Source organism: Anomalospiza imberbis, chromosome 11, assembly GCF_031753505.1.
Source record: "Anomalospiza imberbis isolate Cuckoo-Finch-1a 21T00152 chromosome 11, ASM3175350v1, whole genome shotgun sequence".
Lineage (NCBI taxonomy): Eukaryota > Metazoa > Chordata > Aves > Passeriformes > Viduidae > Anomalospiza > Anomalospiza imberbis.
The window spans coordinates 1,943,764-1,967,590 of NC_089691.1; the positions used below are offsets into that span (position 1 = coordinate 1,943,764).

The 23,827-nt window shown below is 42.4% G+C and overlaps 1 protein-coding gene across 16 annotated transcripts in view; it reads left to right on the plus strand.

The window, feature by feature from the left end:
* The window catches only part of IQSEC1 (IQ motif and Sec7 domain ArfGEF 1), a 280,971-nt gene that overhangs the window by 233,377 nt on the left and 23,767 nt on the right, over nucleotides 1-23,827 (plus strand). For all 16 annotated transcript variants that reach the window (XR_011002916.1, XM_068201458.1, XM_068201470.1 and 13 more), the window contains 3 exons: nucleotides 8,558-8,837; nucleotides 9,385-10,649; nucleotides 23,327-23,488. Coding sequence is in view for 15 of the 16 variants with exons in the window: in XM_068201458.1 (XP_068057559.1) it covers nucleotides 8,558-8,837; nucleotides 9,385-10,649; nucleotides 23,327-23,488 (1,707 nt within the window). In the remaining variant the exon portion in view is untranslated. The remainder of the gene's footprint in view (nucleotides 1-8,557; nucleotides 8,838-9,384; nucleotides 10,650-23,326; nucleotides 23,489-23,827) is intronic.

A 23,827-nucleotide genomic window follows, 5' to 3' on the forward strand; every position in this document is an offset into this window, starting at 1 on the left:
AGCTGATGGCTCAGCAGCAGTGCTATTCTGTCACCCCTTCTGGGACAGGCCTGACACAACAGCTGAAGAGGTGAAAGAAGAGGGTGGCTGGCACAGGACACCAAGGATTCTTGCATTGTATCAAATGCTGCTTCAGCTGTGTGTGCAAATCAGGGTTTTTCAGCTGCAGACACTAAATCTTCCTTTTTAAACTTAGCAATGTCTGAAGGGCGTGTCATATAGATAGTGGAATGTGTGCTAATATCTTGCTATCTTCATGTCATATATAGTGTGGGTATGCTAAATTAAGAGGATTTCCACTTTTGAATGGTGTATCTAAATAAATTGTAAATAGTTGAGGTCAAATTCTACTAGAGCTGCATTGAGAAACTCCACAAATTTTTCAAGCTTATCATATTGTGTAAAGGTTTGCTTAGTAGGGAGAGAACAAAGTCTGCAGTGGGAGGCAGACCTTCAGAGATTTTGTTAAGTGAGCCATCCCACAGACACCGCAGTTACCTTAAAATTGTTAGCTTTAGTCCATGTAAGAAACAAAGCATCCTTTTGAAGCATACAGGACATTTTCGGATGTTAATGTGTTTTACACTGACACATCAAGAACTGGTCATAAAAAAAACTTAAAAAATTCTAAAACTTGGACTGGTTTGAGCCACAAGCCTCAAATTATCACCCCATAGTCATCTTTTATTAATACCCATTTTTAAAGAGTTCTTGCTGAATTAACATATGCTGGGTGATGATTGACACAGATGGGCAATGAGTGATGCTGGCTGACTTCACCTGAGATAGAAGTGAACATTTGTAAGCTGTACCCAGGTTCTGTTGGTGCTGCCAGTCCCCTTGTTTCTTTTGCTAAATAATGACAATAAAATACAGTTTTGCCTTCAGCAAGGAGGTTCACGAGGCATTGAATGGTACTGGGGAGGGTTGGTTGGGTGGCTCCTTCTGTGCATTCTTGTGTCTGATGGCCAATATGCTGCCACTGTTTAATAAAGGTGATCTGAGAGCTGGTTAACCTTCCTTGTGCTCCATGGAAGCTGAAGATAGTGTCAATAAGCTTTTCCTAAAGGGGTATTCTTAGTTCTTAACCCTGTTGTTTATTGCCTAAAATGGGTGGGTTGTTTGGCTCTATCTCCATTTCACTGCTGTCCATCTCCATGTCAGAAGATACAGTGCATTCATTCCTGCATTCTGCTTCAGTGGGGAGAAAATAACCTCTCATCTTTCACTCTGCTCTCTGCTGCTACTGATGGCATCTGAGAGTTTGGGTCAAAATGCCCTTTTTCTAAAATGCCTTTTATGGGGTTATTTAGTGAGAATTACAGCTTGGCAGTGTCCAGGGGATGGGCGCTGGGGTTGTTGTGTGCCTTGGGAATCAGGGCTTGGAGCAGGGAGCAGCTGCAGGTTTGCAGGGCACTCAGGGGTACCTGCCTGTGGAGCTCTGCCCTTCCTCAATGGCTCTCAGACTGTTTGACTCAGGCTGCTGTTCTTGGCACTCTCACCACAGAATATTACAGAATAAGTGACTGCTTTGTTAGGGTTTGCTTCTGAGACACATGCAAATGGTGTCTGGATTTTTCTTGCAATGATATTTAACTTCAGTCAGATGAATTACCTGGGACATTACTTTGATGTGCATTCAAAGGTTTCATTTGTTTTGAACAGAAACAGCTGAATTGAGAGTGCATTGGAAGTAAAACACATTGGTCAATATTTCTTTCCTGGATCAAAGCTTTTGTCACTGCCTGTGAATACTGTTGTCCATCATAATGGCTTTGAACTCTTGGCAGGGTGTATTTGAAGGTAGATTGGTTTGTTAATGTTATTGTGCTTATTGAATTCAGGGATTTGTGTAAGTTCTTAATACAATTGACTTCTGTTTACTAGACAGCACAAACCAGACAGGGCAATAATGACTAGGTTCTAGTTCAAACTGCACTAATAATAAACTTCTGCTCAAATGTTCTCACTCCAGTGGGGAATATTGTATTGGGGGGTGGAGAAAAAGGCTAAACCATGGCTTGTGTGAAATACATATGGCCAGTTCTGCATTTTGAGAAGTTAATGGAGAACGTTTGGTGGGGTAATTGGAGTTAATACAGTGCACACATCAGAGCTTTAATTAAATGCACCTCCTCGTTTATGGCAGAGAACAGCACCACGAGGCAGCTTTGAAGCAGTGGGGTGTACCCTGTGCCAAAGCAGTGCTCGTGTGAGGTGAAGTTGTGTGGGGAAGCACAGCTCTGGAAAGCAGAGTTCTGCTTGCAATTGTCACTTAAAATTGCACATTCAAACCAGGGCTTCGTTGTACATGTAAAGGCAAAGTTATGTGCAAGAAATTAACTTTTGGAGAGGTTTATTCCTATGTGGAATGCCCACATTTGGCCTAAACATTTTTGCTATTTGAGTGGTTTGTTTCAGCCGTCATGTTGCAAGTGTCTGGCCATACCAGCTGCTGCAGCAGCTGCCATCCTGCTTCTCTCTGTTACCCACTGAGTTCCACGGGCGACTTCTGGTCTGCATTCTCTGGTCTAGGTAGAGAATTTGGATCTATTTCAAGTGGAAATCTATAATTAGGAGCTAAGATCACAGTTTGACTGGTTTTAACCTCCACATTTTAAAAGGAGATGGTTGGTATAAAACAGATGTGTAGCAATTCTTCCTCCCTGGGCATTTGGACCTGTTTATACAGAATATTTATTTTTGAGTGAGGCAGAAGTTTTACTGGAAATGATGTTTATGAAATGAGATTTTAATGCAAAAAGCTTTACTCTGTGGTTTGCATTTAAATCCATCTCATAAATCATAAGGCAGAGTCCCAGGAAGGTATCTGGATACTTCAACTGTGGATGTGTTGCTGTTTATGGACAGAAAAGTTTCTGGGACAAAGAAGATGAGTTTGCTGAATTGTTCTGTGAGATGTGACTTCAAGGAAACCAGCTTTACATGCATTTTTCCCTGAAGAGGGAAATAAATTATATGGATCCAGAGAAAAGCAGGCAAGTGAGAGAAGGGTGGATTTGGCTGAGGAATTTTATGAAGAACCACTCATACAAATGCTTCACTGCTGCAACAAATAAAGTATCAATTCTTCATTAAGCTCAGTTTGAATTCAGGCTGTGCTGACTGAGTTTTACCTGGAGTTTTACTGCTGCTCTACCACAGCCCTGCTTTAAAACCTCCCTGCTTCCCAAAGAGCAGAGCCCTTGGATTGTCATGGCCAAGCTGAATGGCTTTATCACCTTGTGCTGACTAGATTTTTAAGCTGGGCATGTTTTTGTTGCTGTATTTGTAATATTCGTGCTGCCTTTCTACTATGTAGAAGAAAATTAATTTATTCTGTATACCCTTGAATTTGTGTTCATGCTTCTAAGGATCTGAAATGCTAAGGAAAAATCTCTAAAGATGTAACAGCACAAACTTATGATACTGTCATACTTCTCTTTTTGTCCAAGACAATTTTTTAACAAGATTAATACAATGCTGATTGGTTCTCATGTGTGTACTATCCAGTTGTTAGGGCCTGTTTTCAATTTCATGTCTTTATATTACACTGTTGAAAGTCCATTCTGAAAGAGTGATGAAAATAATACTGATTTCAGAGAATGCTCATTGTAAAACAGCTTCTCAAGCATTTGCTCTGTTCTGCTGGGAGGGTCGTCTTGGTTCTATTTTAGAATGTTGCATGCAGTTTGGGTTTGGCATTTGTATTATTTAGAAACATGTTTCATTTCTTTGTTCCAAACTAAATCTGCAGCAAACTGGTTTGAACATTTGGGTGATTTCTGTAAGCATACTTTCCCATTATCTTCATATTTTAGTTCTAAAAATGCTCAGGGACACTTGACTGCTTGTAAACTGGGGGTTTTCTGGGGTGAGAGGCAGCACTGAATCGTTCCTTGCATGTGATGTTATTGTTATATACTTCCTTTTTATATGCACGTAGTTCTAAAGATAAGGTTCTGGGCCTCAGGAGGAAAGGGACTTTCTGCTTTCCTGATTATCGAATGTCTGTCTTTCATAGTATAAATTCTCTGACAGATAAATTCTTGCACCTCTGCATCCAAACCAGCAGCTCCTCTGGTCATTTCGCTATTAGTCAATGGAACAGATAAGTCCATACTTCTGGAAAAGCTTGGGGTTTGCTCCTTACTGGAATTCAGATATTTTTTAAGATTTCCATTTTAAGCTCAAATGTTGAAGTTCTCTTATTTCCAAAGTTTTGTCTTTATTGTGCTTTTTTTTTCTTTGCTAATAGATTGGCAAGATTTGAAGGAAAAGGAAGGTGTGAATATAAAAATGAAAAATAGAGAATGACAGTAGACAGTCAAACATCCCGAAGAATATGTTATTGTTTTAAAATATGGTAGTGGATTTAGCATACTGGTGCTAATTACAGCTTTTGTGATTAGAAGTAATAACTGAAAGTGTAAAATGAGAGCCAGGGAAGAAAAGACCTGCCAGGCTTGTGCTGCTAAAATGCCTGGAGAGGAAATGTTTTGCTTTGGTCATGGCTAACCACACAACTGGAGAGGGAGAGAGAAGACAGAGCTTCTTCTTATTAGGTAGTTATTGAAAGGAACTCATCCCTGAATTGTGGGAAATGACTGTAAAATCAGGACCTTTCCCTAGCAACAGCAGCTCTTGCCCTTTTGGTCAGCCTGGATTTTTTTAACTGTATTACAAGCTGAGGTTTATGCAGGAAGAAAATTTCAGTTTTTGATTAAATGCTGATTCAGTCAGTGCTGGCAACTGTTTGAAAAAGTTATTTCGTTGTATAAAGTTTTTCAGTGATTCAATTTTAAATTTTTTCATGCAAAGTCATATTAGTAATACTAATTATTTTTAAATATTTCATTTTCATTCTTTAGCTGCTCCATTCTCTGCTTCTTTGTAAAATACTTGCAAGAAACCTTTCACTTTTTCTGGCTTGGCAGATAATGTCTCTCTTCTGCTGAAACAGGAGTGCAATAAAACAGTTGGACTTATAGGTTAATTTCAGCTGTTTTGAATTCTCCTAATATTACACAATTAGAATATTTAACAGACTGCTGGCCTCACTAGTAATATGCAGTTGCACATTGCAGGGAGATAAACCAAATTAATCCACTAGATTTTTTTTTTTTTAACAATTAAATTGTCATTAATTGTACTGGATGTGTCTGGTAGGTAGCAGATGCCTCGAATTTGAGACCTTTATTAAGAAGCTGTTCATAATTCCAGTTGGGACTTTTAATTAACATTTCTTTAATATAATATATATGTGTGTATATATATATATGGTCAAAGCATAAGTAATAATAATTAACAGTATTACATTGTCCATTTTTGAAGTGTGCTTAATATACTTAATTTCTCACCCATCAGAGAGAGGCAGTGTGTGCAGGGTGTGGAAGTGAAGCAGTGCTGGAGAAGTGTCTCAGCTACTCCCTCAGTCCCAGGGAGACTTCTCCTGGTTCTTGCTGCAAGCCTGGAGCAGAGCCCTTGACATTTTTGTGTGTTGGCAATTTTAATAAGTGCATAGATAAAAGCCACCCTCGTAACCCTGCCGTGACTGGCTCGTGTTCTGAGTCTGGGTAGGAGTTACAGAATTGTTGGGTTGGAGAAGCCCTCTCAGGCCACTGAGTCCAACCATTCCCCAGCACTGCCAAGGCCACCCCTGCCCCATGTCCCCAGGTGCCACATCCACACGGATTTTAAACTGTCCCACCCAGGGAACAGAGCACCTGTCCAGAGCAGCCAGTTTCTCCAGGAGAAGGCTGGGAGGAACAGTGCCAAAGGCTTTGCTGAGGTCCCAGCAGGTGACATCCACAGCCGGTCCCTCACCACTAAAGCAGGTCACCTTGTCACAGGAGGAGAGCAGGTTGTTCAGGCAGGACCTGCCTTTCCCAGCCCCAGGCTGGCCAGGCCTGATCTCCAGGTTGTCCTGTGTTGACACTCGGGGTGACCTGCTCCATGACCTGCCCAGCACTGAGGTCAGGCTGGCACATCTGGAGTTCCCCAAACTCCCCTTCCCCCTTCTTACAGATGGGTGTTTTATGTTTGATAACCTCCAGTGCCCCGGGCCTGCTGGGAAGTGCTGGGAGTTGGCTCAGTGAGCCCTGCTGCCAGCTCTGTGCTGCTCCCCTCCGTGGAGCAATCCAACTTGCCATCCCTACAGCTTCACACAAGTCATATGTGTTGACATATTTTTCTTCTCCAAACATATGTAAAGTAGAAGAAGTAGAAAGCAAGCTGCTTTTCTTTGCCAGTGAAGTTTCACTTTAATTAAATAATTCATATGGAGCTTCAGCTGTTCCAGGGAGGCCGGGAAGAGCTGAATGGGAGAAAGCCTTAAAGCCCGTGCACGTGTGTTTGCTTGGAAGGGCTGTTGTTGTGCCTGTTGTAAAGGGAATTACTTCCATGCTTCAAAGGTCAGGTGGCAGGGAATAGGCCCATGAGCAAAACGAGATCGAGCATTAGTCAGTCAAGCATCACATTTATATCTGGAAAAAGTACAAAAGGCAAACTAGAAATTAAGAAGAAACCCTTAACTTTAGTCAAGAACTCTGGGCAGACATCCTTCCAACTTCTGACTGGGGCAGTACCTTTTTTTTGAGGAAAAGGTTAAGGGATCCATCGAAGGTAGCATTATTAAAATGTCAACAGGAGGTTATAATCAGCATGGAAGGGTTATTAAATAGTTCACAATGCAAGGCAGAAAACGTCAGTAGAACCTAAGGAGATAAGTCCAGCCTTCCTGTTAAAAACAAATTTGCCACACTTGTATGGAAAGTACTTACAAACAAACTTGCAGCTAGGATGTGATGTCCAAAATAGCACAGCTCACAGCTGGCAGAACAGAGGAAGGAATTTCAGTGTTTAAAGAGAGAACGTGAAGCAGCTCGCCATCATACCATGTCTTTAATGGATGCTTCAGAGAGAATGATCGGTTTGTTTTTAGCGGGTGGTTACACAATTTCAATGTCACCGGCAGAACTCTGGATACTTTATCATTTTAAGTTGAAAGCCAGCTGTATCACGGAGGGAAAGGGATTAGTTTCCTGTCAGCTTCCTTTTTGGAAAAAGCAATGTGTGCACGCTGCAAATATTTCCAGCTTGGGTTAAGTATGTTTGAAAATACCTTTTGGTTGGAGTAATATTTTCATGGGCAAAGAGAGAGGACTTGCTTTCAGTTTTACATGTTTATAGAAGCATTTTAAGAAATCTAAGGGGCTTTTTTTTATCCTTCCCTTTAAAAAGTACAAACTGTTCAAGCTGGGAGAGTTTGGCCAGGGTTAACCCTCAGCTCTTCAGTCGGTGAAGAACATTCTTTCAGAAGTTGCTCTGTACTATTTGAAGGGACAGCTGAGAGACAAGAGGAGGGCTTGGGTTTTTAAGTACATATTAATGAAGGAAAAAATACAGGGCGTGGAGGGAATGTGGAGTTTTACTTCTTTGGAGTTTGGATGTATCGTTCCTAAAACAAAAGGTAGGGGAAGTGCTGCTTGTATTGATGCATGTGTGAAGTGTTCACTGAGTCTTTTGAGGGATTAAAAAAAAATTAAAATTTCGTTTTTCTGTCAATGCTCTGTGTACACAGCATGAGACGGACAGTAAATAGTGCTGTGAAACATGAAAAGATGGAAGAGTGAAAGTGCATGTATTGCAAAGTGAGAGTGCCCTCCTGCAAATACAACCCAAATACAAATTGCTATTAGTCATCAGTACTTCAGAATACACCTAGGGCTCAGTTTATAAATGTTTCCTATTGTGTGCAACCCTTTTAATATAAAAGGTGTTTTTCCTTTCCTTTATTCCTTAGCAATAACAGCATTTGTGTGAAAACAAAGTAGTCTCTTTGCCAGATAGGTGCTTTCTTCCCCTGAAACCATGTTGCTTTCATTAGCTAGAAACACTGTCTCTTGGGATGCTTTTACTCTAAAACCTGCCAAAAGTATCCCATGGGAGCAGTCTTTCACTAGCAGGGAAATAAATGAGATTTCTCTTGCAAGTACTTTTTCCCAACTTTAGTTTTTAGAAACATCATAGCTCTCAAGATCCATTAAATCCCAATTTCCATGAAAGTAGTCCTTTTATGTCAAATTGTAATATAAGAGTAAGAAAATATTGCTTTAATTGGTCAAAGCAAAGAAAGACATAAATAAGCCTCTGTCATTTTGAATAGACAAGCTTGGAAATAAGCAGTCTTATAAGAAATTAGAAGTTTTCATTCATTTTACAGAGTAGTTCCTGAGGGACTTACTCAGTATCTTATTAGTAATTAGTGTATAAAGTTAAATAATGCTTGAAACCTCCATTCTCCTGTTTAACTCATGCTCTTAAGATGTCATGGGCATGACAGATTGAGACTTGCAAAAACTACAGCAAAAACTGCAGCAAAAACTCTGGTGTTTGTCATGAAAGCCACGTTGCCCATAACACCTGCATGTGAACAGCAAAACTTGCTAGATGCCTACACGAAATGAAACTAAAGCAGAACTGTGCTGTTTGCTGTTGAGAATTTTGGTGTGCTGGGCTCACCCGAGGCTTTTGCTGTCTCTCCTTTGTTGTGCAGCGTTGAGGGGGAGGCTCCCAGCAGCGAGACCGGCACGTCCTTGGATAGCCCCTCCGGCTACCCGCAGGGCCCTATAACGCACAGCTCCGCCCTGAGCCCCGAGCACTACGAGCACCCCTACGGGCTCTACTCCATCGCGCCGGGCCAGCAGCGAGCCCGCCGGCCCAAGCTCCAGCACTCCACCTCCATCCTGCGCAAACAGGCCGAGGAGGACGCCATCAAACGGTCCAGATCGCTTTCGGAGAGCTATGAACTCTCTTCAGACCTACAGGACAAGCAGGTATTTGAGCTCTGGTACCTCCTTTGTGTCTGTGAACTGGGAGAAGTCTTTTCCAGCATCACTTCAGCTGGGACTTTTAACCTGTTATTCTTTGTCCCATACATCTTGCCCAACTCCTAGAGAAAAGTGTAAAAGATATTAACAGATTAATTAAGATTTAACAGTTAATACTGTTAAAAATAAAAACAGTTCTTGGAACTGAGATTTTATGCTTCAGGAGCATACTAGAATGCAATCATACAAAATGTTTTTCTAAGAAAATGAGTCATTTTGAAACCGGGGTGTTTTTGTTGTCACAGAAAGGAAGGAAGAACTTACTGCAACTGATATTCTCTCATATCTGTGAGGTGAATTAATATACTTTTGTGTTTTATGGTGGAATTTGCAGATGACTATTCTGTTCACCACTGGAGTTTTGAGTTTTTACTTTCAAAACCAATATATAAAAAGTATAATAAAGGGGTTACAGGAGTTAAATGCTTTTGTGAGACTTTGCCCTTGTCCCCAGCTGCACGAAGTGACGAGGGGTGTGTGTGTTTCCTGGCAGGTGGAGATGCTAGAACGGAAGTATGGGGGCCGTCTGATCACCAGACATGCTGCCCGCACCATCCAGACCGCCTTCCGCCAGTATCAGATGAACAAGAACTTCGAGCGCCTGCGCAGTTCTATGTCCGAGAACCGCATGTCAAGGCGCATCGTCCTGTCCAATATGAGAATGCAGTTTTCCTTTGAAGGACCTGAGAAAGTCCACAGCTCCTACTTCGAGGGGAAGCAGGTTTCTGTTACAAATGATGGGTCGAAGCTGGGCTCCCTGGTACCGTCGGAGTGCAATGAGCTCGGGGAGACGGCTACCATGAAGTCCCCGGCAGCGTCCACTGATTTCACTGATGCTATAACAGAACTGGAGGATGCTTTTTCCAGGCAGGTGAAATCCCTGGCGGAATCCATCGACGACGCGCTGAACTGCCGCAGTCTGCATTCGGATGAAATCCAGAGCGCGGAGCAGGTCAGGAGCCGGGAGATGGAGAGGGAGAGCTGTGCCCCGAGCAAACCAGCGATCCACAATGTGGATCACAGGAAGCTGGACGAGATGACGGCATCCTACAGCGATGTCACGTTGTACATCGACGAGGAGGAGCTGTCCCCACCCTTGCCGCTCTCCCAGTCCGTGGACAGGCCGTCCAGCACGGAGTCGGACTTGAGGCTCCGCTCCGTGAACTCTTCCCAAGAGTACTGGTCCATGACCCACAAAGATGATAAGATAGACACTGATACGAGCTGCAGGAGTACCCCATCACTGGAATGTCAGGAGCAGAGGATGAGGATGGATCACCTCCCTCTGCTCACTATCGAGCCGCCCAGTGACAGTTCCGTGGACTTGAGCGATCGCTCGGAGAGGGGCTCATTAAAGAGACAGAATGCGTATGACCGAGGCATCACCAGCCAGCAAGGCAGCCCTAAACATATTCCTCACAGCATTCCTGCCAAGATCATCACCCGGGAGGAGCAGGAGGCCAGGCACAGGGCTAGGCCCATAGACAGTCACTTGGCCATCAATGGCACAGCAAACAGGCAAAGCAAATCAGAGTCCGATTACTCTGATGGAGACAACGACAGCATCAACAGCACTTCCAACTCCAACGATACAATAAATTGCAGCTCAGAATCCTCTTCTAGGGACAGCCTAAGGGAGCAAACCTTGAGCAAACAAACCTACCACAAAGAGACTCGAAACAGCTGGGATTCCCCTGCCTTCAGCAACGATGTTATCAGGAAACGCCATTATAGGATTGGGCTGAATCTTTTTAACAAGTAAGTACAGCAGTTCCTGCCTTCCTCTGAGTGTCACTGAGAATGAACCAGCAATATTCTTCTTGTATCAGGTAAGGTAAGACTGGTGTCTGGTACTGACCTTCAAGTGAATAAACCAGGTGCTTGTGGTGACTGTTCATGTTCAAGTTTAAGTTGATGTCTTCATAGTTTAACAGCTTCAGGAAAACAAAGAAAATATATAATTATGTGTATAGGAATGGTTCTAATTATTGAAAATTAATCCAACTCCTTTCTTGGGGAAAAATGTGGTGGCTTGATCCTGAACCATTTTTTGGTGTTATGTTATAAAAAATTCAGATTTCTTCCTGCCCTAATCATGTAGCTGGTGTAAAACTCATCAGATAGGAATTAGAAACAGCATGCAGCATATGATGAGTTTCCTGTTTAACACTGGCAGGGCCTGGAATTTGTTCAGTAGATTTCATTAAAACTGTGATGCTAAAAGCCAATGCACTGAATATTCTTTATACTAAATGAATGGTTATCATTTATCACAGAGCAATCACAAAATTTGTATTTCTGCCTATGACCGATAATTTTCCCATGTTTTCCCTGTGGCTTGAGTGATTTCAGGCCTCCTTTTCAGATAACAGTGCTTTGATGTGTTTGGATTGATAGATTGGTGGTTCCTCATGTATTTGTAACACTGCAGTCTCAGTTAAAGCTTTCTGGTGCCATCACATGAGCTGTGCATTACAGCCTCAAGTTTGGCTGTCAACACTTTCAGGTTTAGCTTTTAATCTGTGTAAAAATGCCTTTATGGGAGCTTCCAGCCAGTTGGAATTGTGCAAGTCGTAGGATCGCTGCTTGTGCAGTTGAATGGGTAGGAAAATACATCAATTAGTTCTTTTTTTAGAAGATTTGAAAATAACATTCTTGGCAGGGCAAGTGGGGAGGAAGGTGTTGGTGCTGTTGGCTGACATTTAACACTTGGTGCTTGCCTGGGTTTTGAACAGCAATTAAGCCTCGAGCAGTCAATGCTCAGTGAACCTCAGGCTTGCTAAGAGTCTTTTGAGTCAGCTGCAGAAGGGTGTAGGGAAAAAGTGAATGGAAGAAGTGCCCAGGCAGCATGCAGGGGTGAATGAGAGCATTGGAAGCTGTCAGGCGCTGCTAGTGACACATCAGTAGGAGGCTAAAAGTGAAAAATAAACATCAGGAACAGACAACAATAGAGGCAGTTGTTTGAAACAGATTGGAGTGACCTTGCTGCATGGACTTGCACAAAGATAAACCTGTTTTCTCTGTTGTTGTGAGGTGATGTGCAGCTCCTCAGCAGTGAGTGCTGCAGGACAGGACTCTGCAGAACTGCAGGCAGCACCTCTGAGTGGCATCTTTTGCTCTGTGTGATTTTCTTTTCCCCACTGTATTTTACCTCCAGCATTGAAAGCAAAGTGAAGATTGTCATTACTTTCTGCTAAGTCAGTGTGATTCTGTTGATTCCTCAGACATTCCCCAAATATCCCACATCTCCCACATGTCTTGGGTTTTGATTAAGGCCCTTCAAGTCTGAGGATTGTAATATTTTCCTTAATGTGCAGTGTCAGGTGTTGAACTATCATAGAGTGTGATGGTGCGTAAGTCTGTAAATTCTTTTGAAAAGGGAGCTGGAGAACCTTCAAAGCTTTATTCTTGTGAAAGCTCAGGAATCTCTAGAGAGTGCATCAGGTAGGATTGCAAATTGCATTGTGAGGTGAGTGGTCAGTGCAGTGGCAAGGTCAATGCAGCAGAGTCACTTCACTGTCTTTTCACCACATTATCTTCACAACACGTTTATGATCATAAAACAAGGGAGCAATGACAGTGCTGGCAGCAGCTCCTGGGAGGATGTGTGCTCCACCCAGGAGGAAGCACTGAAAGAAGTGGCTTTGAACTTAGCTAGTACAAGAAGGCAAGGTTTTTTCCAAATGTCTGCATCTACCAGAGGAAATTTTAGGCATGTCTTGTACAAGGAGTTCAGGTTAATTTCATTGTGCCTTTGAAATCTTCCTTGGAAATCACGATCCCAAGCCTTAATTAACAAATGTCCTTTCTTTGTGGTACATGAAGCTTGGCTGAAATACAGAGAATTAAGAACCTTAAAGAAGTGCATGAATTGTAGCAAATACTTGTGCTTTGTTCAGCAGAAGTGGTAAAAGGATTAGGATTTTAAAAGCATGGAAAGTCACTGTACTCTCAATTGAAATTTCAATTTTTAGCTTTCCTGGCTTTGCTATTTTAATAACAATTTTCAGAAGCCAAAGTGCAGTTTTCTTATCAGAGGCTCTTTGTTAGGATAGGTAGCTATGGGTGGGGTAAAAGTTGAGCACAGCTGGTGGTCCAGTTCACTTAATCACTAATAGATGCAAAACATCAGTAACACAAAGCTCCCTGGAGAATGGAGAACACAGGACATTGGGAAAAAATTATAGTAAATTGAAATCACTTTTCTGGAAGTCTAGTGGAAGATGTCCCTGCATATGGCAGAGGGTTTGGAAGAAATCATCTTTAGGATCCCTCCCAGCCCAAACTATCCTGTGACTCCATGATTATCATGGAATTTTTTTCAAAGTGTAACTTGGCCTTCGATTTGGAACCTTAGTGTTGATTAAAGAAGTGCACTTTTCAAAGGTGTTTTGTGGTGGCCCGTAAGCTAGAAGGTAAAGTATCCCCCAAAATGGAATGATTTCTGCCAAAGAAATTGCAAGTGAGTAACAGCTTCTGTGCATAGCCGTGGCTCTGAATGGCAGCAGTGATTCCCCCCTGGCAATGGGCTGGCAGTGTGTGCTCCCATTCATTCCTCCCCAGAGGAAGGGTTGCAGGTGCGTGCCCAGAGTGCAGCAGCTCCCAGGGAGCCTTGGGCAGGCCAGCTGTGTTGAATTAGGCATTTTCTTCAGTGGAGCTGGAAAGGGATGTGGACTGGGAGAATTGCACTAGAAACCATTCCTCCCTCACAGGCAGAAGGAAAACACTACCTAGAAAGGTTTATTTTGCAGGCTGCAAATTCTGCCAATGCAGATCCAGCCTTCGGGCTGGTTTGCTTATAAACAAGGCTTCAAGAGGCCTTTTGACTGCTGCTTTAAAAACAAAAACAAGGAGAAAAAAAAATTTAAAGAGCTGTGATTTCATTCTCCTGTTTGTTTTGACTGCAGGCTGGAAATACCAGGCTTACCAGTTATTGCACCCCATTCTGGTAGGATTTTCAGGTTCCATCCTGCTCCTGATGCACTGATGGTTCTGAGAGATTAACTCAGAAGAGTTTAACCTCAGCAGTGTGTCCTGCCCGTGGGTCAGCAGTGCAGGGCTGGCTGGCATTCTGTGCACGGGGATTGCCACAGAGCCTTGTGCCACCACGGGGGTGACAGCAGCTCTTGGGTCCCTGCCAGGTGTTTGTGGCTGCCACGTGTGCTTGTTGCTAACACTGCCTGGGGTTACTGTGTCCCCTGCCCGCGGTGACACACCCGGCAGGGCCACGGCAGAGAAAGGGACAGGGCAGTGCCTGCTCAGCACTCCTGGGCACAAGGCACAAACACCTTCTGTGCTAACAAAGCAGTGTCAGCAAAACGGGGACAACATCGGAGTGGTTTGAAAACTTGTTGCAGCTGTGCCTGGTGTTACAGAAGATGGGAGATAAGGGTTGGCATTGCTCAGACTCGGTTTTTAATCTAGCAGAGCCTGGAGTCATGTTTAGTGTCTCCTTTGGGATATCAGCTGTTGGCAGGCTCTGTAAATGGTCCTCCCATCTGGCAGGGTTCCTGTGGCATTGTGTTCCTTGCCATGGGAGCCAGTCTTGCTGGGACAGATTGCTGACATTGCTGGTGAGGAGAGGCTGCAAAGTGCAGCACAGGGGCTGTTTCACTGCTCTGAGCTTTATGCCAGGGCATAGTTTAGGCTTTGCTTCCTAATCCTGCATGTACTACTTGGGGATACATGAACATGAGACCACTTTACAGTGCTAGAATAGAGCCTGGGCCAATAATAATTTTACAATAAATTTTCCCAGGTGCTTTTCACCCCCCACCTCCCTTCTTTCGTCCTCTTTTCCTCTCTGTAAAGGGCAATGACAGATGGAGAACTGTTCCCCACGTGTCCTCAGTGCATTACAGTGGTCTGTGCTGAAGGGTTTGCTGTATCTTCTTTTATAACGGGCCATTATCAAGGTTCCTGCTATTCCAAAGTTCTCCCAAAGGATTTATTGACAGAGATAAAAAGGCTTCAGTATCTGTTTGCAATATGCAATGATGTATCATCGTTAGCCCTGAAAGCCCTACTGGCTTCCTTTATTGCACAGTGGGGATGATTTTATTCCAATTTAAAGGCCACTGTTGATATGAATTGGATACTAATTCCAGAAGCAATTTTTCTAACATTTCTAGATTCCCTGGAATATTAATTTAAGAAGTTTTGGTTTTTTTTTTTTTTTTACTGAGCAGATATGAGAGGAATTTGCTGAGTGCTGGTGGGATTATACCAAAGACAATATTACAAATGACAGTTTCTAGAAAAATTCTTGTTGGAAATCCAAGGCATGCAATAATAATATTGTGAAAAAGTACATTTTTCATTTTCCATTAAAGCAGCTTTAACAGTTCAACAGAGGTATAAGGTTTCCATCATTTTCCATCTCCAGGTAGAGACTGAAGGTAATTGGGATTCCTGCGTACTGTCACACTCAGAAAGTGCCGCAAGCTTTGTTTCTATTTGAAATCCTTAAAAGTTGCCAAATGTTACTTACTTGGTTTTTAAAAAATAGTTTTGCAAGTAGTCATTAATTTAACTCCTGTAATAAGTGCACTAATCTGGTGTTCTCAATTTACACCCGTCATACTCATAATGAATTTCAGTTAAGATGCTGAACATACGTCCTGTATTGCTTAGAGTCAGTCTCATCCATTCTAATATCTGGTCTGTAAACATGTGCTTTTGGACCATCCTCCTTTCAATTTGAATTTGGAAGCTTATTGGAAACATTTCTAATGATTTTAAACTTCATAAATACAGATTAAGTAGGAGGGAGAAGGTGTAAATCAAACGGAGTTTGTTCTGTTTACCTTTGAACCAATTCTTTTGTTTTGCCAGCTGATCCCTAATATCTTCAATGATTTTTTGAATGATTTGATAGAAAGAGGAAGGGGGAGAGAAGAGGCTTGGCCGGGATTTCACAACAGAGCCATTTGCTGTCCTCGTGTGTGTGCTGAGAGGGACTTTACTGTTGTTGCAACATCTGGACTGCAGATTATTCAGGCACAGTCGGTTCCAACACAAATTAAAATCAAAGCACTCCATGTAACTTGTCCTCTAACATGCCGAGGAGTTAGTAAGTAGAGAAGAATGTTCTTAGTATGACTCTCATTATTTCTAAAAACATTTAGCCCTAAGTGAGAACACCCAAAGAAAAAAAAGCTTTGTGTGTTTTGCTTTGTTCTGTGCGTGTTTTATCTTTTCTCCCGGAGGAGCCATTTTTCCTCCTTTTTTTCCAAAACAAGTGCTTTGATTAGCATAAATTATATCCCATCCAAACCAGCTTAAATGTAGAACCAATAGTAAATTGAAGCGCTGGGTTCAAATATGGGCATGGGGATTCCTTTTATTGCCATTAAATGCAATATAAACTTTCCCAAATGTTGGAAGCAAGTGTGGCTTTGCTGGAAGCAGCAATAGCTGAGTGTGAGTGGCTCTGGATCCCTGCAAGAGCCATTACCTCATCCCTGCCTCCAGCTCAGGCTGTCCTTAAACATTCCAGGCACACTCCTGCCTCCCTGCTACGTGCCAGGAATGGGAGCTGAGCTCTGACAATGCCTGCGTGCCTCCTGTTGGAAAATGAGCCCATGAATGGAGGAATTTCGGTGGCTGAGCAGCTCCAGACAGCGGCTGATGGGGCTCCAGGTGCCTGAATTGGAATTCCTTCTGTCCAAACATCTCCAGTGGTCAAATTTTGAGGGTGACAAATGTGACCAGCTGCCTGTGCAGGAATGCAGGGGACAGTTGGAATAGGGACATGGGAAGGCTGTGTAGGAAGAGAGTTGAGAAAAAGGGAAGGTCCCATCAACTCGTTCTTGTGTAACAGTTCATATCTACCAACTGAATTGTGGTTTTGTGGGTCATAATTGGCAAATCAGGAGATGTTTAAACTGTACTTGATCAAAAGGTGTCCCTTTCAAAGGGAATGTGACTGTCAGAGTTTCCCATTTTTACTCAGCAGAGTTGCAGAACTTGAAGCTGAAGTGCTTCTGTTTGGTGTAACTGGTGAGGGTGTGGAAAGAGGATTTAGGGCAGGGACATGAGAAGACATAAAGACAGGGACTGTTCCTTAATTTAAAGGACACAGTCATCCTGAAGTGTTGTTCCTGACAACACTTGCATAAACATGAGGGCAATACTCAGCCCTGGCACACAGTTCTGAGAGAGGCAGCCAGTTTTCCATATGGCTTGTCCCAAAGTGGAATGTACTTTGCTCTGCTGACAGCTACAAACTCCTGTCCCTGCTCTGTGAGAAATGCAGTGGGGTCAGAGGAGGTGAGAACAACCTCACAAAATGTTTCGGTCCATTCGTTTAACTAAAATACTTCCTTCTTATTGCCTTCTTTCTTGTGAGGAAGGAAGGAGTGGGGGGGACAAAAAAGCAGGCTGCCCACTGCCAAGAGGGAATAATGAGGAGGTAGGAAACGCTCCGGCAGGATGACTCAGGGCTGTTTTCACTAGCAAGGACATGTCCAGCTACTGCATTGCGAGTGCTTGGGGTGTGCCTCTGTGCCTCTCCACTGTGCTGCCTGCTCTGTTGCTCAAGAATGATGCTTCTAACACAGGAAAATACTTTTTCCAAAACAGCTTTACACTCTATTTTCCCTCCTTTATTAGAATGAGCCAATCTTTCTGCTCAGGGGCCTTTAGGTGCCTTTGATACACTTTTTACCCTCTGATACACTTTTTACCCTTTTGTAATCAGCTCTGATTCAGGCAATACTTTTCAGACCAACCTAAACATCCAGTAGCAGTAATAATGTTCAATTTATAATTTCCTAGCACCTTGTTAGGAAATGATGCCATAAAGAAACTGGTTGGTCAGGCAGAAAGTAATGGTAGAACCACATAGGTCAGTTGCCCAGTTTAGTGAAAATACACATCTACAGAGTTTCCTCTCTTTATTTTGCTCCCCCACCAAAGAGAACCAGGCACTGAGATCACTTCCTGGTGAATTCTTTCCTGAGTGGCATGAGTGGAAATTAACTTTACTTGAACAGAGGTTACTCCAGGTAATTAGGTGTCATTGCAAGTGTGCCCTGACCTTCCCATCTGTGGTGGGGGGGTCTTCAATGAACTTGAGAGATTTAATATCCTAATGTGGGAGAAGTCATCCCCACTGGGGGCAAACTGTAGTGCTCCTGCCCAAATCATGCGAATAACTATCTCCCTGTTTCCTTGAGATGCAGAAGGGAGAAATGTGCTCTTTCCTGGCTTATTTTCCTGACCCAGGGATTTTTTTTCTTGTAATTACTAGAAGATGCCAGTTTTTCTTTCTCTTCGTTAAACAGTTGTGCAATTGAGAAAAGCACAGCTCAGGGTTCCCACTCAGTTTGTCTCATTTTCCTCTTCTCAGTCCACTTTTGCCTTGCTGTGGAGTGAACTCTGACAAGTTGTTTTGGCACTAGTTTTGGCAGTATTTTAAGGATATTGGTTTTTCCTTCTTAGCCAGAAGGTTTAAAATAGACCTAGGGATTCTCTTGGCTTCGCTGCAGCAGCAAGGGGCTCTTCAGCAAAAGCAAAGCAAGAAATACAACCATAGAAACAAAACTGAGCTGTGTGCCAGACTAAGGAGAATGTTCAGCTAGCTTGTTATTGCCAGCTTGGTTATTTAAAAATATTTAACTTCTTAAATGATTCTAAGAAAAGTCTTAGGTTCTTGCTTTTAAAAAGCCATCCCTGTTTTTTAGTGTTGAAGTAATGCTTATTTTTGCGACAACTGTAAATGTTTTCAAAATGAGATTGCTGGTATCAAAAGCAAGCGAAATTATTATTATTTCCATTTTTACAGAGGGCTGGCATCACAGCTGCATTAAACTCTCCACCTCTGACATGAAAAGATTTCTTTGGCAGCTGTATGTTTGTGGAGTGTTCCTGTCTGCAGTGGTTTCTAACAGCCTCTAAGAAATGTTTGTACTTCTGGTTTGCTCGTTTTGAAATGGTCTCAGTTTCCCTGTAGCAGAGACAAGGAACCAACAAACATAGGTGTGCCTTCAGAAATCCTGGAGTTACAGAAGTTTCACCCAGCTTCTCACTCTCAATCCAGCTGGCTTTGCCCCCATGCCTCAGTCAGCTGTTAGAGCAGTGTTCTTGTGGTTACTTACACTGTTCATAAATCCCTGCTTTAATTCAGGTGATACTTCTGGCATTGCTGGGTATTGGAAGTGTCCTGTGCTTGTCTGTTAATTAATGCTCTCATTTTACAGCTCTCTTATTGTCTGAGCTGTAAAAGGAAATACAAAGATTTCATGTGGTTTTGGGTGTTTGTAAGCTTTACATGTTCAGCACATCAAGAGTGGGCAAGGCTTTATTCACCTTTGTGCTGTGGTTTTGTGGCAGGTTTCTGTTTGAGGCAGTGCTTGTTATGTTCTCTCCTCTTGGCTGCTGTGGACACAGGCACTTTATCCACACTGTGGCTTGGATACTACAAATGATGGTGCAGCTGTGGGGAGTGCTTGACTGGATTAAAAAAAAAATAAAAACCAAGCCAAACCAAACCACCAAACCACACCGCCAAAAAAACCCCACCAAAAATCAAAGCATAAAACAACAACAACAACAAAAAAGAAACAAAAAAGAAACCCAAACCCAAAACACACAAAACACCTTTTTGCCCTAGTTCAGTTTGTCAGGAAGTCCCAAGTCAGCAACAGGAATGTGAGAAGAGCCTGCTGGCAGTGCCACTGCAGCGCTCACCCAGCTCAGCACTGGGGTTGACTGGGTTTGTCCTGCACCAGGACTGGCTGCAGCAGTAAACCCAGGAGATACCAGGGCATCCTGTGCTGATCCCTCTTCCCATCCACAATCCAACTAAAAGCTTTTCCTCCACCAAATTCATTTTTCAGAATCACTGCAGTGTTTTTATAAAAGCAATGTTTTGTGAAAATTTAAAGAGAACAGTTTGGATATGTTTAGAAAGTCAATCAGGTTTTACCCTTCCCTCCTCCAAAGGAGGAGCTGTCTCTGCCTGGCTTTCCTGCCTTCTCCAACTCTGGCAGGTCTTGAGCACTTCTGCATCTGGCCAGTACTCTCTAAGAAATGAGCTTATTAAAATATACTGGCTTGATCTGTTATTTTGAAGTTTGCATTAATCCCTCAATCATTTTATTTCCCTTAGAAGTCACTTTAAACCACCCTAAATGTCTTGTTATTAATCAGTTTCTGGCAAGATCCTTAGTCCTTCAATCAGCCTCTGAAAATCTTACAAAAAAATTTTGCACATCTTCTGGTGTTGATTTTTTCTTCTTTTAGTAGATCCTTGTGATTTTTTTTTTTTGTTTGGTTGTTTAATTTTAGTTGTTTTGTTGTTTTCATTTTGGTTGTTTTGTTGGGTTTTTGAGACAGAAGACATTTTTAAACTTATTTGGAAGCAACCTTGTAAATATCAAAAGTTCTTTAAATAACTACATCATCAGCTATGCAAGGTGCTAATGTTAGAGGTTTTATTTTGATATTAGTTAATGTATTCAAATCTGAAAATAACTGCTCTGCTTCTGCTGCTTCCTCCAGTGCTATTTATAGATTTCTTATCTTGTCTGTTATTGGTCTGTGTAATTAACAAGCCATCAGTGGGAATTTTCCTAATCACAAAAGACTCTTACTTGTAAGTACAAAATGGTCTGTGCCCAACTCTGAGCAGACAGAAAAGAGGATAACTTATTCAGGTGTCCTGTCCTGTTCAGTCCTGACCCTTGCATGTCCCACTCCCTTCTGCCTCCAGTCAGACACTTGAAAAAGTCAGGCTTTGGTGAAAAGGAAGGGTTGTTCAGTTTAAAACAGCTGGGTTTGCCAGCAGAGAATCTCTGGCTGCTTGTGTTGGTCAAACCTGCCCTCCCCAAAGCCTGGTATGAAAAACCACCTTGGGAAGGAGCAAATGAGTTTCTGGTGGTTTGCTGGAGGTCAGCACCACAGCCTTCACATCCTCCTGGTGCATTTAGGGAGCATTTACCTCAGACTTGGTGGTATTTGAAATTTCTGGTGTTGGAGATTACTTAAATTTCCATTATCCTATTTAGTTCTTCAGTTTCTCCGACTTTGAAAGGTGAAAGGAGACAAAATGCTGCTTATGTTAATAGCAGAAAGGGAATGCCCCCTTGAGTACCTTTTTTCTCTGAACCTATTGTTAACTTCACTTTTGAAGTAAAATTTCCTTGGAAATGCAGCACTTCCAAACACTCTGGAAGAGTCATCGTTTTCTGGTAAGTAATTTTCCTGGTGAATAAGCTCATGTCCCACCTGGTGGGAGGTGGGAAGGAGTTTAAAACAACAATAAAGCCCTGAGCCTGCCTTACTTACCAGGTGATTGATTAAACAGGGAAGGAGCAGCCTTCATTCTTACAGCTTCGGGGTTCAGGTGTCATTTTCATATTATTGCTGCCAGGTTACAGCTTTTGTAACAAACTAGACTACTTTTAAATAATCCTAGACTGCTTTCAAATAATCCCAGACTGCAAAACTCCCTGATATTTCACTCCAGCATGAGAGGAGCATTGATGGGAAAAGAGCTCTTGGCTTCCAGTGTTTTGTAAATGGATTTTTAACTCTGTTTAAGACACTCACCTAGCTTGGTTTGAAGGGTATTTGAATCAAGTGACTTCATATTACCAAGCCAGGGCAAAGCTTCTTAGGTGAAAAAGCAGACCCTGACTTAAGTAAAATTATACAACCAGAGAGGGGCTGATGAAAATTAAATTATATTATCTTTGTGATGATTTTAAATGTTCAGGCTTATGGAGGTGTTAGGAATTCAAATTGGTTTTTAGTACAGTAAGCAATGATCCAGAATTTTCTGTATGTCAGGTAAAGGTGATATTTGATTAAGCTGTGGGTTTTGAGTGCTTTTTTTCTGCTTTGACAGTCACTGGAGAGGAGCTCTCCTGGATTTGTATCTCTCTGAATTTACTGGACAAATGCAGCTCACTAACAAGGGGAATGGAGAAAACTATTCCTGTTTTTGTCGGATGCTGTGAATTTAAATTTAGAAAGATTAAGGATTCTGAAATACAGTTTAAAAGCATATGAACATAGCAATTACATTACTTACAGAAAGGGACTTTTTAGTATGAAGGAGATTAGTTTTAGAAGATGACCATGTGTGTAATCTTATTTCAGATGAAAAGAGCCACAAAGCCTGATGCAAGAAATTGAGATTTGAGAACTCTCTTTTGATTAAATTATATATATTTCTCTGATCTGTCTAATTCTTAATGGGGTATTAAGTGTATAATAATGGAATGTAAAAGAGTAGGAGAACTGAATGATGATGTATTTAGCAATGTTGTTTGCAATTAAAACCCTGGGGCAGGGTTATGGTTGTGTGATCAACCTTGTATAAAAATAGCACGGTCACCTTGTCCTCTCTGATTGATTTTGCTTGCCTTAAAGGAAATATCTTCTAGGTCATCCAGCAAGCTGCAAACCAACCACTCTTACAGGTGGACATTATAGCGTAATTCCATATAAAATAAAGCTGATGATGGAATTACTGCTTCTGTAAAGATTCTCCTTGAATATTTTTAAAAGCAATGATGGTTTTCTGCTGTGTTGCACTGCCCCGATGATGCAGTGCACGGTGTGTGCTGTAAGGGGGATTTTGCAGCACTTGAGAATAAAGCAGCATTTGGCTTTTTAAGCAATATATTTTATTGCCAACTCTGTCCCAACCCTCCTCCCTGGCACACACTTCTTAATAAGTTAAAATGAGTGGCTTTGGTTTGCTTTGTTTTGGGATGTGAAAGTGTACAAAAATGTGAATGTTTTGGGATGTGAAAGTACAGCTAAATCTGGAGCTGTATGAAGAGATGTAAAGAAATTGGGAAGGTGCCTGTCTGAGGGAGGGAAATCTGGGGCAGTGGGTGTGTTAAAGGAAGGAACTTAAAGTCTCAATTAGATGAGAGCTACACCATTTTTAATTGCTTCTTTTCATTTGACTGGCTGTAGTTTTCCCCCTTATTTTTTATTCTCTCCTCTGGCAAGTGACACCACTTCAGATGTTTTTATTCATGAAGTTTAACTTTTGCCGGCAGGCAAGGGGGAGGTCAGGGGAGCTCTTTGTTTCTTGTTTTTCAGCAGCAGCTTTTCAGTTCAATTTCTGGCAGGTACCTCTCTCCCAGCAACAGGAACTTTTAGTAGCTGGTGTTGGGCTTTGTTTCACTGGCAAGGAAGGCTGTTTGCATCCAGAGCTTCTCCTTGGGAGGGTCCTGGAGCAGGGGACGTGTGAAAACAGGCGAAGATGCGTCTCAAAGCTGTCAGCTCTTAGCAGTGAGCAATGCATTCAACTACACATTCCTGCAGCTACACTAGCCCATCCTGCTGGGACGTTGGTTAAAAGGGATTGAATATGTTGACCATACTTGGCAGAACTGTTGTGGAATTTTAATCAGATGTGATCAGGAGCAATGGAAGGAAATTCATACTTTTGCACTATCGTTTCTCCTCAGAAAACCCGAGAAAGGAGTGCAGTACCTCATTGAGCGCGGCTTTGTGCCCGACACTCCCGTTGGGGTTGCCCACTTCCTGCTGCAGAGGAAAGGGCTCAGCCGGCAGATGATCGGAGAGTTCCTGGGAAATCGGCAGAAGCAGTTCAACAGGGACGTGTTGGAGTGAGTATTGTGGGGCAGAGCTGAGCACTGCCCATGGTGCTACATCTGCTGTCTCCATGCTTCACAGAAATACTGCTTCATTCCCATCCCCAACACGGCCCCACGCTGGCCAGCGTGTTCTTGGGGGTCCTTAATTCTGCTAATTACTTCATTTGGAGTCTGCACATGTGCGTGACACCTTGCAATGCGAAAAGGGCTTTCCACACTCTAACAGAACTTGCAATAATGGGAAGCCTGTGAGCATTATTGCAGAACTGATGATAAAGTTTAGGTGAGGATTGGAAAGGATGTGAGAAATGCCAGGCTCATTGTTTCATTGTGCTTTTGCACAAAAGGAAA